The sequence below is a fragment of the Engystomops pustulosus genome, chromosome 1 (assembly GCF_040894005.1).
Source record: "Engystomops pustulosus chromosome 1, aEngPut4.maternal, whole genome shotgun sequence".
In the NCBI taxonomy this organism is placed as follows: domain Eukaryota; kingdom Metazoa; phylum Chordata; class Amphibia; order Anura; family Leptodactylidae; genus Engystomops; species Engystomops pustulosus.
Window position 1 is genome coordinate 1379063 of NC_092411.1, and position 17966 is coordinate 1397028.

General features: G+C 56.3%; 1 protein-coding gene across 1 annotated transcript in view; it reads left to right on the forward strand.

The window, feature by feature from the left end:
• Positions 1-12116, forward strand: part of GALT (galactose-1-phosphate uridylyltransferase) — a 42030-nt gene extending 29914 nt beyond the window's left edge. The window contains exons 10-11 of the mRNA XM_072155228.1: positions 10836-10990; positions 11795-12116. Of these exons, the coding sequence (XP_072011329.1) occupies positions 10836-10990; positions 11795-11878 (239 nt within the window). The 3' untranslated portion in view covers positions 11879-12116. The remainder of the gene's footprint in view (positions 1-10835; positions 10991-11794) is intronic.
• The last annotated feature ends 5850 nt before the right edge of the window (positions 12117-17966 follow it).

Here is a 17966-nt window from a genome sequence, read left to right on the forward strand (position 1 = left end):
ACCATCACACCCAACAGTGTCACCAGCACAGCCCTCCCCACCATCACACCCAACAGTGTCACCAGCACAGCCCCCCCCACACTATCACACCCAACAGTGTCACCAGCACAGCCCCCCACACCATCACACCCAACAGTGTCACCAGCACAGCCCCCCCACACACCATCACACCCAACAGTGTCACCAGCAAATCCCCCCAAACACCATCACACCCAACAGTGTCACCAGCACAGCCTCCCCACACCATCACACCCAACAGTGTCACCAGCACAGCCCCCCACACCATCACACCCAACAGTATCACCAGCACAGCCCCCCACACCATCACACCCAACAGTGTCACCAGCACAGCCCCCCACACCATCACACCCAACAGTGTCACCAGCACTGCCCCCCACACCATCACACCCAACAGTGTCACCAGCACAGTCCCCCACACCATCACACCCAACAGTGTCACCAGCACAGCCCCCCGCACCATCACACCCAACAGTGTCACCAGCACAGTCCCCCACACCATCACACCCAACAGTGTCACCAGCACAGCTCCCCCCCCCACACCATCACACCCAACAGTGTCACCAGCACAGCTCCCCCCCCCCCCACACCATCACACCCAACAGTGTCACCAACACAGCCCCCCACACCATCACACCCAACAGTGTCACCAGCACAGCCCCCCACACCATCACACCCAACAGTGTCACCAGCACAGCCCCCCGACACTATCACACCCAACAGTGTCACCAGCAGAGCCCCCCACACCATCACACCCAACAGTATCACCAGCACAGCCTCCCTACACCATCACACCCAACAGTGTCACCAGCACAGCCCCCCACACCATCACACCCAACAGTGTCACCAGCACAGCCCCCCACACCATCACACCCAACAGTGTCACCAGCACAGCCCCCCACACCATCACACCCAACAGTGTCACCAGCACAGTCCCCCACACCATCACACCCAACAGTGTCACCAGCAAATCCCCCCCACACACCATCGCACCCAACAGTGTCACCAGCACAGCCTCCCCACACCATCACACCCAACAGTGTCACCAGCACAGCCCCCCACACCATCACACCCAACAGTGTCACCAGCAAAGCCCCCCCACACCATCACACCCAACAGTGTCACCAGAGCAGCCTCCCCACACCATCACACCCAACAGTGTCACCAGCAAAGCCCTCCACACCATCACACCCAACAGTGTCACCAGCACAGCCCCCCCCCACCCAACAGTGTCACCAGCACAGCCCCCCACACCATCACACCCAACAGTGTCACCAGCACAGGCCCCCAGCACCATCACACCCAACAGTGTCACCAGCACAGCCCCCCACACCATCACACCCAACAGTGTCACCAGCACAGCCCCCCACACCATCACACCCAACAGTGTCACCAGCACAGTCCCCCACACCATCACACCCAACAGTGTCACCAGCAGAGCCCCCCGACACTATCACACCCAACAGTGTTACCAGCAAAGCCCCCCACACCATCACACCCAACAGTGTCACCAGCACAGCCCTCCCCACCATCACACCCAACAGTGTCACCAGCACAGCCCCCACACCCAACAGTGTCACCAGCACAGCCCCCCACACCATCACACCCAACAGTGTCACCAGCACAGCCCCCCACACCATCACACCCAACAGTGTCACCAGCAGAGCCTCCCCACACCATCACACCCAACAGTGTCACCAGCACAGCCCCCCACACCATCACACCCAACAGTGTCACCAGCAGAGCCTCCCCACACCATCACACCCAACAGTGTCACCAGCAAAGCCCTCCACACCATCACACCCAACAGTGTCACCAGCACAGCCCCCCACACCATCACACCCAACAGTGTCACCAGCAAAGCCCTCCACACCATCACACCCAACAGTGTCACCAGAGCAGCTCCCCCCCCCACAACATCACACCCAACAGTGTCACCAACACAGCCCCCCACACCATCACACCCAACAGTGTCACCAGCAAAGCCCCCCCCACACCATCACACCCAACAGTGTCACCAGCACAGCCCCCCACACACCATCACACCCAACAGTGTCACCAGCACAGCCCCCCCACACCATCACACCCAACAGTGTCACCAGCACAGCCTCCCCACACCATCACACCCAACAGTGTCACCAGCAAAGCCCCCCACACCATCACACCCAACAGTGTCACCAGCACAGGCCCCCAGCACCATCACACCCAACAGTGTCACCAGCAGAGCCCCCCGACACTATCACACCCAACAGTGTCACCAGCACAGCCCCCCCACACCATCACACCCAACAGTGTCACCAGCACAGCCCCCCCACACCATCACACCCAACAGTGTCACCAGCACAGCCCCCCACACCATCACACCCAACAGTGTCACCAGCAAATCCCCCCCACACACCATCACACCCAACAGTGTCACCAGCACAGCCTCCCCACACCATCACACCCAACAGTGTCACCAGCAAAGCCCCCCACACCATCACACCCAACAGTGTCACCAGCACAGGCCCCCAGCACCATCACACCCAACAGTGTCACCAGCAGAGCCCCCCGACACTATCACACCCAACAGTGTCACCAGCACAGCCCCCCCACACCATCACACCCAACAGTGTCACCAGCACAGCCCCCCCACACCATCACACCCAACAGTGTCACCAGCACAGCCCCCCACACCATCACACCCAACAGTGTCACCAGCAAATCCCCCCCACACACCATCACACCCAACAGTGTCACCAGCACAGGATTGCATCCTCCTGGGTGGTATAATATCTAGTATTATATTATATTATATTACATCCTCCTGGGTGGTATAATATCTAGCATTATATTATATTACATCCTCCTGGGCGGTATAATATCTAGTATTATATTATATTATATTACATCCTCCTGGGTGGTATAATATCTAGTATTATTTTACATAATATTATATTGCATCCTCCTGGTCGGTATAATATCTAGTATTATATTATATTATATTACATCCTCCTGGGCGGTATAATATCTAGTATTATTTTATATTATATTACATCCTCCTGGGTGGTATAATATCTAGTATTATTTTACACAATATTATATTGCATCCTCCTGGTCGGTATAATATCCACACCATCACACCCAACAGTGACACCATCACACCCAACAGTGTCACCAGCACAGCCCCCCACACCATCACACCCAACAGTGTCACCAGCAAATCCCCCCCCCCACACCATCACACCCAACAGTGTCACCAGCACAGCCCCCTCCCCACACCATCACACCCAACAGTGTCACCAGCACAGCCCCCTCCCCACACCATCACACCCAACAGTGTCACCAGCACAGCCCCCTCCCCACACCATCACACCCAACAGTGTCACCAGCACAGCCCCCTCCCCACACCATCACACCCAACAGTGTCACCAACACAGCCCCCCACACCATCACACCCAACAGTGTCACCAGTACAGCTCCCCCCCCCACACCATCACACCCAACAGTGTCACCAGCAGAGCCCCCCACACCATCACACCCAACAGTGTCACCAGCAGAGCCCCCCACACCATCACACCCAACAGTGTCACCAGCACAGCCCCCCCACACCATCACACCCAACAGTGTCACCAGCACAGCCCCCCACACCATCACACCCAACAGTGTCACCAGCACAGTCCCCACACCATCACACCCAACAGTGTCACCAGCACAGCCCCCCACACCATCACACCCAACAGTGTCACCAGCACAGTCCCCCACACTATCACACCCAACAGTGTCACCAGCAAATCCCCCCCACACACCATCACACCCAACAGTGTCACCAGCACAGCCCCCACACCATCACACCCAACAGTGTCACCAGCACAGCTCCCCCCCCCACACCATCACACCCAACAGTGTCACCAGCACAGCCCCCTCCCCACACCATCACACCCAACAGTGTCACCAACACAGCCCCCCACACCATCACACCCAACAGTGTCACCAACAGAGCCCCCCACACACCATCGCACCCAACAGTGTCACCAGCACAGCCCCCCACACCATCACACCCAACAGTGTCACCAGCACAGCCCCCCACACCATCACACCCAACAGTGTCACCAGCAAAGCCCCCCCACACCATCACACCCAACAGTGTCACCAGCACAGCCCCCCACACCATCACACCCAACAGTGTCACCAGCAAAGCCCCCCCACACCATCACACCCAACAGTGTCACCAAAGCAGCCTCCCCACACCATCACACCCAACAGTGTCACCAGCAAAGCCCTCCACACCATCACACCCAACAGTGTCACCAGCACAGCCCCCCCCCCACAACATCACACCCAACAGTGTCACCAGCACAGCCCCCCACACCATCACACCCAACAGTGTCTCCAGCACAGGCCCCCAGCACCATCACACCCAACAGTGTCACCAGCACAGCCCCCCACAACATCACACCCAACAGTGTCACCAGCAAAGCCCCCCACACCATCACACCCAACAGTGTCACCAGCACAGCCCCCCCCCACACTATCACACCCAACAGTGTCACCAGCACAGCCCCCCACACCATCACACCCAACAGTGTCACCAGCACAGCCCCCCCACACACCATCACACCCAACAGTGTCACCAGCAAAGCCCTCCACACCATCACACCCAACAGTGTCACCAGCACAGCCCCCCCCCACAACATCACACCCAACAGTGTCACCAGCACAGCCCCCCACACCATCACACCCAACAGTGTCACCAGCACAGTCCCCCACACCATCACACCCAACAGTGTCACTAGCAGAGCCCCCCGACACTATCACACCCAACAGTGTTACCAGCAAAGCCCCCCACACCATCACACCCAACAGTGTCACCAGCACAGCCCCCCCACACAACATCACACCCAACAGTGTCACCAGCACAGCCCCCCACACCATCACACCCAACAGTGTCACCAGCACAGCCCCCCCACACACCATCACACCCAACAGTGTCACCAATACAGCCCCCCACACCATCACACCCACCAGTGTCACCAGCACAGTCCCCCACACCATCACACCCAACAGTTTCACCAGCACAGCCCCCCACACCATCACACCCAACAGTGTCACCAGCACAGCCCCCCACACCATCACACCCAACAGTGTCACCAGCACAGCCCCCCCACACACCATCACACCCAACAGTGTCACCAGCACAGCCCCCCCACACACCATCACACCCAACAGTGTCACCAGCACAGCCCCCCACACCATCACACCCAACAGTGTCACCAGCACAGCCCCCCACACCATCACACCCAACAGTGTCACCAGCAAAGCCCTCCACACCATCACACCCAACAGTGTTACCAGCACAGCCCCCCCCCACAACATCACACCCAACAGTGTCACCAGCACAGCCCCCCACACCATCACACCCAACAGTGTCACCAGCACAGTCCCCCACACCATCACACCCAACAGTGTCACCAGCAGAGCCCCCCGACACTATCACACCCAACAGTGTTACCAGCAAAGCCCCCCACACCATCACACCCAACAGTGTCACCAGCACAGCGCCCCCACACACCATCACACCCAACAGTGTCACCAGCACAGCCCCCCACACCATCACACCCAACAGTGTCACCAGCACAGCCCCCCACACCATCACACCCAACAGTGTCACCAGCACAGCCCCCCCACACAACATCACACCCAACAGTGTCACCAGCACAGCCCCCCACACCATCACACCCAACAGTGTCACCAGCACAGGCCCCCAGCACCATCACACCCAACAGTGTCACCAGCACAGCCCCCCACACCATCACACCCAACAGTGTCACCAGCACAGCCCCCCACACCATCACACCCAACAGTGTCACCAGCACAGCCCCCACACCATCACACCCAACAGTGTCACCAGCACAGTCCCCCACACCATCACACCCAACAGTGTCACCAGCAGAGCCCCCCGACACTATCACACCCAACAGTGTTACCAGCAAAGCCCCCCACACCATCACACCCAACAGTGTCACCAGCACAGCCCTCCCCACCATCACACCCAACAGTGTCACCAGCACAGCCCCCCCACACCATCACACCCAACAGTGTCACCAGAGCAGCCCCCCCACACCATCACACCCAACAGTGTCACCAGAGCAGCCTCCCCACACCATCACACCCAACAGTGTCACCAGCAAAGCCCCCCACACCATCACACTCAACAGTGTCACCAGCAAAGCCCTCCACACCATCACACCCAACAGTGTCACCAGCACAGCCCCCCCACACCATCACACCCAACAGTGTCACCAGAGCAGCCCCCCCACACCATCACACCCAACAGTGTCACCAGAGCAGCCTCCCCACACCATCACACCCAACAGTGTCACCAGCAAAGCCCCCCACACCATCACACTCAACAGTGTCACCAGCAAAGCCCTCCACACCATCACACCCAACAGTGTCACCAGCACAGCGCCCCCACACACCATCACACCCAACAGTGTCACCAGCAAAGCCCCCCACACCATCACACCCAAGTGTCACCAGCACAGCCCCCCCCCCCACACTATCACACCCAACAGTGTCACCAGCACAGCCCCCCACACCATCACACCCAACAGTGTCACCAGCACAGCCCCCCCACACACCATCACACCCAACAGTGTCACCAGCACAGCCTCCCCACACCATCACACCCAACAGTGTCACCAGCACAGCCCCCCACACCATCACACCCAACAGTGTCACCAGCACAGCCCCCCACACCATCACACCCAACAGTGTCACCAGCACAGCCTCCCCACACCATCACACCCAACAGTGTCACCAGCACAGCCTCCCCGCACCATCACACCCAACAGTGTCACCAGCAAAGCCCTCCACACCATCACACCCAACAGTGTCACCAGCACAGCTCCCCGCACCATCACACCGAACAGGGGCGTTCCTCATGTTCTGTAGCATTTGATGGTTTTGCACTTAGAGACACTTTCAAAGTTTTCCCAATTTTTGGGACTGTCTGACCTTCATTTCTTTGAGTAATGATGCCCGTGGTTTTATCGTTACTGCTTATTCAGTCGTACGATCAGCCGTGTATCCACCTGACACAACTGATGCCCCAACTCCATCTATAGGGCAAGTTGTCTGGGGCAGTGAGGGGGTCGCCATCTCCTGGTGGTCTGGGGCAGTGAGGGGGTCACTATCTCCTGGTGGTCTGGGGCAGTGAGGGGGTCACTGTCTCCTGGTGGTCTGGGGCAGTGAGGGGGTCGCCATCTCCTGGTGGTCTGGGGCAGTGAGGGGGTCGCCATCTCCTGGTGGTCTGGGGCAGTGAGGGGGTCACTATATCCTGGTGGTCTGGGGCAGTGAGGGGGTCACTATCTCCTGGTGGTCTGCGGCAGTGAGGGGGTCACTATCTCCTGGTGGTCTGGGGCAGTGAGGGGGTCGCCATCTCCTGGTGGTCTGGGGCAGTGAGGGGGTCACCATCTCCTGGTGGTCTGGGGCAGTGAGGGGGTCGCCATCTCCTGGTGGTCTGGGGCAGTGAGGGGGTCACTATATCCTGGTGGTCTGGGGCAGTGAGGGGGTCACTATCTCCTGGTGGTCTGGGGCAGTGAGGGGGTCACTATCTCCTGGTGGTCTGCGGCAGTGAGGGGGTCACTATCTCCTGGTGGTCTGCGGCAGTGAGGGGGTCACTATATCCTGGTGGTCTGGGGCAGTGAGGGGGTCACTATATCCTGGTGGTCTGGGGCACTGAGGGGGTCACTATATCCTGGTGGTCTGGGGCAGTGAGGGGGTCACTATATCCTGGTGGTCTGGGGCAGTGAGGGGGTCGCCATCTCCTGGTGGCCTGGGGCAGTGAGGGGGTCACTATCTCCTGGTGGTCTGGGGCACTGAGGGGGTCACTATATCCTGGTGGTCTGGGGCACTGAGGGGGTCACTATCTCCTGGTGGTCTGGGGCAGTGAGGGGGTCACCATCTCCTGGTGGTCTGGGGCAGTGAGGGGGTCACTATCTCCTGGTGGTCTGGGGCACTGAGGGGGTCACTATATCCTGGTGGTCTGGGGCAGTGAGGGGGTCGCCATCTCCTGGTGGTCTGGGGCAGTGAGGGGGTCACTATATCCTGGTGGTCTGGGGCAGTGAGGGGGTCACTATATCCTGGTGGTCCGGGGCACTGAGGGGGTCACTATCTCCTGGTGGTCTGGGGCAGTGAGGGGGTCACTATCTCCTGGTGGTCTGCGGCAGTGAGGGGGTCACTATCTCCTGGTGGTCTGGGGCAGTGAGGGGGTCACTATCTCCTGGTGGTCTGGGGCAGTGAGGGGGTCGCCATCTCCTGGTGGTCTGGGGCAGTGAGGGGGTCACTATCTCCTGGTGGTCTGCGGCAGTGAGGGGGTCTCCATCCCCTGGTGGTCTGGGGCAGTGAGGGGGTCACTATCTCCTGGTGGTCTGGGGCAGTGAGGGGGTCACTATCTCCTGGTGGTCTGGGGCAGTGAGGGGGTCACTATCTCCTGGTGGTCTGGGGCAGTGAGGGGGTCACTATCTCCTGGTGGTCTGGGGCAGTGAGGGGGTCACTATCTCCTGGTGGTCTGCGGCAGTGAGGGGGTCACTATCTCCTGGTGGTCTGCGGCAGTGAGGGGGTCACTATCTCCTGGTGGTCTGGGGCAGTGAGGGGGTCACTATCTCCTGGTGGTCTGGGGCAGTGAGGGGGTCGCCATCTCCTGGTGGTCTGGGGCAGTGAGGGGGTCACTATCTCCTGGTGGTCTGCGGCAGTGAGGGGGTCGCCATCTCCTGGTGGTCTGGGGCAGTGAGGGGGTCACTATCTCCTGGTGGTCTGGGGCAGTGAGGGGGTCACTATATACTGGTGGTCTGGGGCAGTGAGGGGGTCACTATAACCTGGTGGTCTGGGGCAGTGAGGGGGTCGCTATCTCCTGGTGGTCTGGGGCAGTGAGGGGGTCGCTATCTCCTGGTGGTCTGGGGCAGTGAGGGGGTCGCCATCTCCTGGTGGTCTGGGGCAGTGAGGGGGTCACTATATCCTGGTGGTCTGGGGCAGTGAGGGGGTCACTATCTCCTGGTGGTCTGGGGCAGTGAGGGGGTCACTATATCCTGGTGGTCTGGGGCACTGAGGGGGTCACTATCTCCTGGTGGTCTGGGGCACTGAGGGGGTCACTATATCCTGGTGGTCTGGGGCACTGAGGGGGTCACTATCTCCTGGTGGTCTGGGGCAGTGAGGGGGTCGCTATCTCCTGGTGGTCTGGGGCACTGAGGGGGTCACTATATCCTGGTGGTCTGGGGCAGTGAGGGGGTCGCCATCCCCTGGTGGTCTGGGGCAGTGAGGGGGTCTCCATCTCCTGGTGGTCTGGGGCAGTGAGGGGGTCACTATATCCTGGTGGTCTGGGGCAGTGAGGGGGTCACTATATCCTGGTGGTCTGGGGCAGTGAGGGGGTCACTATATACTGGTGGTCTGGGGCACTGAGGGGGTCACTATATCCTGGTGGTCTGGGGCAGTGAGGGGGTCACTATATACTGGTGGTCTGGGGCACTGAGGGGGTCACTATATCCTGGTGGTCTGGGGCAGTGAGGGGGTCACTATCTCCTGGTGGTCTGGGGCACTGAGGGGGTCACTATCTCCTGGTGGTCTGGGGCAGTGAGGGGGTCGCCATCTCCTGGTGGTCTGGGGCACTGAGGGGGTCACTATATCCTGGTGGTCTGGGGCACTGAGGGAGTCACTATATCCTGGTGGTCTGGGGCACTGAGGGGGTCACTATATCCTGGTGGTCTGGGGCAGTGAGGGGGTCACTATCTCCTGGTGGTCTGGGGCACTGAGGGGGTCACTATATCCTGGTGGTCTGGGGCACTGAGGGGGTCACTATATCCTGGTGGTCTGGGGCACTGAGGGGGTCACTATATCCTGGTGGTCTGGGGCACTGAGGGGGTCACTATATCCTGGTGGTCTGGGGCACTGAGGGGGTCACTATATCCTGGTGGTCTGGGGCAGTGAGGGGGTCACTATCTCCTGGTGGTCTGGGGCAGTGAGGGGGTCACTATCTCCTGGTGGTCTGGGGCAGTGAGGGGGTCACTATCTCCTGGTGGTCTGGGGCAGTGAGGGGGTCACTATATCCTGGTGGTCTGGGGCAGTGAGGGGGTCACTATCTCCTGGTGGTCTGGGGCAGTGAGGGGGTCACTATCTCCTGGTGGTCTGGGGCAGTGAGGGGGTCACTATCTCCTGGTGGTCTGGGGCACTGAGGGGGTCACTATATCCTGGTGGTCTGGGGCAGTGAGGGGGTCACTATCTCCTGGTGGTCTGGGGCAGTGAGGGGGTCTCCTTCACCTGGTGGTCTGGGGCAGTGAGGGGGTCTCCATCTCCTGGTGGTCTGGGGCAGTGAGGGGGTCACTATATCCTGGTGGTCTGGGGCAGTGAGGGGGTCACTATATCCTGGTGGTCTGGGGCAGTGAGGGGGTCACTATATCCTGGTGGTCTGGGGCACTGAGGGGGTCACTATATCCTGGTGGTCTGGGGCAGTGAGGGGGTCACTATCTCCTGGTGGTCTGGGGCAGTGAGGGGGTCTCCATCCCCTGGTGGTCTGGGGCAGTGAGGGGGTCACTATCTCCTGGTGGTCTGGGGCAGTGAGGGGGTCGCCATCCCCTGGTGGTCTGGGGCAGTGAGGGGGTCACTATCTCCTGGTGGTCTGGGGCAGTGAGGGGGTCACTATCTCCTGGTGGTCTGGGGCAGTGAGGGGGTCGCCATCCCCTGGTGGTCCGGGGCACTGAGGGTGCATGTGCTTCTTCTTCTGGGTGGTCCTGGGGGCCCTGTGGTCTCTGTACCCCTCCTGTATCTCCTCTTCTCCGCAGGGGCCCCCACGGGCCGGCACCTGGGTGAGGACTGCAGTCACTGGCAGCTGCACGCTCACTACTACCCCCCGCTGCTGCGCTCGGCCTCCGTGCGGAAGTTCATGGTGGGATATGAGATGTTGGCCCAAGCTCAAAGGGACCTGACAGTGGAGCAGGTGAGCTGACAATCTAATGTGTACGGGGCCGGCATATCCCATCATGCTCCTTACCACTGCTGCGCACAGGCTTGGACCAGTCATCACTTCAAATGTATGGACCTGCTGGGATATGCTCCACCCCCTTGTCTTCACTGAGGGGCCTTAGCCCTCATGCCCCGCCCATATTCTTAATGACCCGCCCATATTCTTAATGCCCCGCCCATATTCCTCATGACTCTCCCATATTCCCCATGCTCCACCCCTTACTCCCCATGCTCCACCCCTTACTCCCCATGCTCCACCCCTTACTCCCCATGCTCCACCCCTTACTCCCCATGCTCCACCCCTTATTCCTCATGACCCCACCCCTTATTCCTCATGGCCCCACCCCTTATTCCTCAAGGCCCCACCCCTTATTCCTCATGGCCCCACCCCTTATTCCTCATGGCCCCACCCCTTATTCCTCATGGCCCACCCCTTATTCCTCATGGCCCCACCCCTTATTCTTCATGGCCCCACCCCTTATTCCTCATGGCCCCACCCCTTATTCCTCATGGCCCCACCCCTTATTCCTCATGGCCCCACCCCTTATTCCTCATGGCCCCACCCCTTATTCCTCATGGCCCCACCCCTTATTCCTCATGGCCCCACCCCTTATTCCTCATGGCCCCACCCCTTATTCCTCATGGCCCCACCCCTTATTCCTCATGGCCCCACCCCTTATTCCTCATGGCCCCACCCCTTACCCCTCATGGCCCCACCCCTTACCCCTCATGCCCCACCCCTTATGGTAATGAATCTGAACTATCTGTGTGTTCCCAGGCAGCTGAGCGTCTGAGAAATCTACCAGAAGAACATTATAAGCTCCGGAGACCAGCGGCGCCCCCCAGTGGTGGAGCGGAGTAATGCAGTGCAGTGTGACCAGGGGGACTGCCGGGACCAGCTCAAGGACACACATCACGTATGGAGAGGCCTCACGCCTAGAACACGCCTAGAACATGCCTAGAACACGCCTAGAACACGCGGTCTGTGCCTCCCTCAGGCTGTGATCTGGGATGTACATATTATACAGAAACTTTATAAAACATTCATATTTCTAAACGAATATTTCCAATATTATCAGCGGATTCTGTATAATATCACTGCTATCTGTCCCCTCCCTCCTGTATAATATCACTGCTACCTGTCACCTCCTCCTGGATAATATCACTGCTACCTGTCCCCTCCCTCCTGTATAATATCACTGCTACCTGTCCCCTCCTCCTGTATAATATCACCGCTACCTGTCTCCTCCCTCCTGTATAATATCACTGCTACCTGTCCCCTCCTCCTGGATAATATCACCGCTACCTGTCCCCTCCTCCTGTATAATATCACTGCTACCTGTCCCCTCCTCCTGTATAATATCACTGCTACCTGTCCCCTCCTCCTGTATAATATCACTGCTACCTGTCCCCTCCTCCTGTATAATATCACTGCTACCTGTCCCCTCCTCCTGTATAATATCACTGCTACCTGTCCCCTCCTCCTGTATAATATCACCGCTACCTGTCACCTCCTCCTGTATAATATCACTGCTACCTGTCCCCTCCTCCTGTATAATATCACTGCTACCTGTCCCCTCCTCCTGTATAATATCACTGCTACCTGTCCCCTCCTCCTGTATAATATCACCGCTACCTGTCACCTCCTCCTGTATAATATCACTGCTACCTGTCCCCTCCTCCTGTATAATATCACTGCTACCTGTCCCCTCCTCCTGTATAATATCACTGCTACCTGTCCCCTCCTCCTGTATAATATCACTGCTACCTGTCCCCTCCTCCTGTATAATATCACTGCTACCTGTCCCCTCCTCCTGTATAATATCACTGCTACCTGTCCCCTCCTCCTGTATAATATCACTGCTACCTGTCCCCTCCTCCTGTATAATATCACTGCTACCTGTCCCCTCCTCCTGTATAATATCACTGCTACCTGTCCCCTCCTCCTGTATAATATCACCGCTACCTGTCACCTCCTCCTGTATAATATCACTGCTACCTGTCCCCTCCTCCTGTATAATATCACTGCTACCTGTCCCCTCCTCCTGTATAATATCACTGCTACCTGTCCCCTCCTCCTGTATAATATCACTGCTACCTGTCCCCTCCTCCTGTATAATATCACTGCTACCTGTCCCCTCCTCCTGTATAATATCACTGCTACCTGTCCCCTCCTCCTGGATAATATCACTGCTACCTGTCCCCTCCTCCTGTATAATATCACCGCTACCTGTCACCTCCTCCTGTATAATATCACTGCTACCTGTCCCCTCCTCCTGTATAATATCACTGCTACCTGTCCCCTCCTCCTGTATAATATCACTGCTACCTGTCCCCTCCTCCTGTATAATATCACTGCTACCTGTCCCCTCCTCCTGTATAATATCACTGCTACCTGTCCCCTCCTCCTGTATAATATCACTGCTACCTGTCCCCTCCTCCTGTATAATATCACTGCTACCTGTCCCCTCCTCCTGGATAATATCACTGCTACCTGTCACCTCCTCCTGGATAATATCACTGCTACCTGTCACCTCCTCCTGGATAATATCACTGCTACCTGTCACCTCCTCCTGGATAATATCACTGCTACCTGTCCCCTCCTCCTGGATAATATCACTGCTACCTGTCACCTCCTCCTGTATAATATCACTGCTACCTGTCTCCTCCCTCCTGTATAATATCACTGCTACCTGTCCCCTCCCTCCTGTATAATATCACTGCTATCTGTCCCCTCCCTCTTGTATAATATCACTGCTACCTGTCTCCTCCTCCTGTATAATATCACTGCTACCTGTCTCCTCCTCCTGTATAATATCACTGCTACCTGTCTCCTCCTCCTGTATAATATCACTGCTACCTGTCTCCTCCTCCTGTATAATATCACTGCTACCTGTCACCTCCTCCTGTATAATATCACTGCTACCTGTCTCCTCCTCCTGTATAATATCACTGCTACCTGTCTCCTCCTCCTGTATAATATCACTGCTACCTGTCACCTCCTCCTGTATAATATCACTGCTACCTGTCACCTCCTCCTGTATAATATCACTGCTACCTGTCCCCTCCCTCCTGTATAATATCACTGCTACCTGTCCCCTCCCTCCTCTATAATATCACTGCTACCTGTCCCCTCCCTCCTCTATAATATCACTGCTACCTGTCCCCTCCCTCCTCTATAATATCACTGCTACCTGTCCCCTCCCTCCTCTATAATATCACTGCTACCTGTCCCCTCCCTCCTCTATAATATCACTGCTACCTGTCCCCTCCCTCCTCTATAATATCACTGCTACCTGTCCCCTCCCTCCTCTATAATATCACTGCTACCTGTCACCTCCTCCTGGATAATATCACTGCTACCTGTCACCTCCTCCTGGATAATATCACTGCTACCTGTCCCCTCCTCCTGGATAATATCACTGCTACCTGTCCCCTCCTCCTGTATAATATCACTGCTACCTGTCCCCTCCTCCTGTATAATATCACCGCTACCTGTCACCTCCTCCTGTATAATATCACTGCTACCTGTCCCCTCCTCCTGTATAATATCACTGCTACCTGTCCCCTCCTCCTGTATAATATCACTGCTACCTGTCCCCTCCTCCTGTATAATATCACTGCTACCTGTCCCCTCCTCCTGTATAATATCACTGCTACCTGTCCCCTCCTCCTGTATAATATCACTGCTACCTGTCCCCTCCTCCTGGATAATATCACTGCTACCTGTCCCCTCCTCCTGTATAATATCACCGCTACCTGTCACCTCCTCCTGTATAATATCACTGCTACCTGTCCCCTCCTCCTGTATAATATCACTGCTACCTGTCCCCTCCTCCTGTATAATATCACTGCTACCTGTCCCCTCCTCCTGTATAATATCACTGCTACCTGTCCCCTCCTCCTGTATAATATCACTGCTACCTGTCCCCTCCTCCTGTATAATATCACTGCTACCTGTCCCCTCCTCCTGTATAATATCACTGCTACCTGTCCCCTCCTCCTGGATAATATCACTGCTACCTGTCACCTCCTCCTGGATAATATCACTGCTACCTGTCACCTCCTCCTGGATAATATCACTGCTACCTGTCCCCTCCTCCTGGATAATATCACTGCTACCTGTCACCTCCTCCTGTATAATATCACTGCTACCTGTCTCCTCCCTCCTGTATAATATCACTGCTACCTGTCCCCTCCCTCCTGTATAATATCACTGCTATCTGTCCCCTCCCTCTTGTATAATATCACTGCTACCTGTCTCCTCCTCCTGTATAATATCACTGCTACCTGTCTCCTCCTCCTGTATAATATCACTGCTACCTGTCTCCTCCTCCTGTATAATATCACTGCTACCTGTCTCCTCCTCCTGTATAATATCACTGCTACCTGTCTCCTCCTCCTGTATAATATCACTGCTACCTGTCACCTCCTCCTGTATAATATCACTGCTACCTGTCTCCTCCTCCTGTATAATATCACTGCTACCTGTCTCCTCCTCCTGTATAATATCACTGCTACCTGTCACCTCCTCCTGTATAATATCACTGCTACCTGTCACCTCCTCCTGTATAATATCACTGCTACCTGTCCCCTCCCTCCTGTATAATATCACTGCTACCTGTCCCCTCCCTCCTCTATAATATCACTGCTACCTGTCCCCTCCCTCCTCTATAATATCACTGCTACCTTTCCCCTCCCTCCTCTATAATATCACTGCTACCTGTCCCCTCCCTCCTCTATAATATCACTGCTACCTGTCCCCTCCCTCCTCTATAATATCACTGCTACCTGTCCCCTCCCTCCTCTATAATATCACTGCTACCTGTCCCCTCCCTCCTCTATAATATCACTGCTACCTGTCACCTCCTCCTGGATAATATCACTGCTACCTGTCACCTCCTCCTGGATAATATCACTGCTACCTGTCCCCTCCTCCTGGATAATATCACTGCTACCTGTCACCTCCTCCTGTATAATATCACTGCTACCTGTCTCCTCCCTCCTGTATAATATCACTGCTACCTGTCCCCTCCCTCCTGTATAATATCACTGCTATCTGTCCCCTCCCTCTTGTATAATATCACTGCTACCTGTCTCCTCCTCCTGTATAATATCACTGCTACCTGTCTCCTCCTCCTGTATAATATCACTGCTACCTGTCTCCTCCTCCTGTATAATATCACTGCTACCTGTCTCCTCCTCCTGTATAATATCACTGCTACCTGTCTCCTCCTCCTGTATAATATCACTGCTACCTGTCACCTCCTCCTGTATAATATCACTGCTACCTGTCACCTCCTCCTGTATAATATCACTGCTACCTGTCCCCTCCCTCCTGTATAATATCACTGCTACCTGTCCCCTCCCTCCTCTATAATATCACTGCTACCTGTCCCCTCCCTCCTCTATAATATCACTGCTACCTGTCCCCTCCCTCCTCTATAATATCACTGCTACCTGTCCCCTCCCTCCTCTATAATATCACTGCTACCTGTCCCCTCCCTCCTCTATAATATCACTGCTACCTGTCCCCTCCCTCCTCTATAATATCACTGCTACCTGTCCCCTCCCTCCTCTATAATATCACTGCTACCTGTCCCCTCCCTCCTCTATAATATCACTGCTACCTGCATGTAAGTGCATTGTCCGTGTATAATGCGCTGTGCGGGGAGTAACTAAGATCCTGCACCCGATATCCTGCATGTGTCACTTCCCCGCTCAGGTCCCCGGAGTTCACCTTCTTCTTCCTGGTGCATGTAAGTGCATTGTCCGTGTATAATGCGCTGTGCGGGGAGTAACTAAGATCCTGCGCCCGATATCCTGCATGTGTCACTTCCCCGCTCAGGTCCCTGGAGTTCACCTTCTTCCTGGTGCATGTAAGTGCATTGTCCGTGTGTAATGCGCTGTGCGGGGAGTCACTGAGATCCTGCACCCGATATCCTGCATGTGTCGCTTCCCCGCTCAGGTCCCTGGAGTTCACCTTCTTCTTCCTGGTGCATGTAAGTGCATTGTCCGTGTGTAATGCGCTGTGCGGGGAGTCACTAAGATCCTGCGCCGATATCCTGCATGTGTCACTTCCCCGCTCAGGTCCCCGGAGTTCACCTTCTTCTTCCTGGTGCATGTAAGTGCATTGTCCGTGTGTAATGCGCTGTGCGGGGAGTCACTAAGATCGTGCGCCCGATATCCTGCATGTGTCGCTTCCCCGCTCAGGTCCCTGGAGTTCACCTTCTTCTTCCTGGTGCATGTAAGTGCATTGTCCGTGTATAATGCGCTGTGCGGGGAGTCACTAAGATCCTGCGCCGATATCCTGCATGTGTCACTTCCCCGCTCAGGTCCCCGGAGTTCACCTTCTTCTTCCTGGTGCATGTAAGTGCATTGTCCGTGTATAATGTGCTGTGCGGGGAGTCACTAAGATCCTGCGCCCGATATCCTGCATGTGTCGCTTCCCCTCTCAGGTCCCCAGAGTTCACCTTCTTCTTCCTGGTGCATGTAAGTGCATTGTCTTGCGACACAATTTGAAACTTAAATCCTGCGGGGGACCCCATCAGCCACAGAGATTGTTCCAAGTCTGTGATTTCTAGAATATTCCCTCTTTACCACATCACAAACTCCTTCCAGTCACCCAAGAAGTCTGGTCACCCCCGAATGACAGAGAGGACGGGATAATGCGGAGAATCTCCATGGGGAATCCTCTCATCACTGCGGCCGGTATTGTCTCCAGTTCAGCCCTGACCAGGGGAAGGATCCGTCTCCTCGTACAGGGTCTCCATGTATAAGAACATGTGGGCTGAAAGCCGACGCTGCAGCCACCAAACCGTCTCATCAGCAGAAAGAACCAGAAGACGAGACTCCTCTCTACTGAGGAGCCGGCTGTGTGCGCTGAGGAGGAGTGTCCACGCGTCCTATTAGTGATGAATGGATCTGATGGGAAACATTGGGGCTCATTT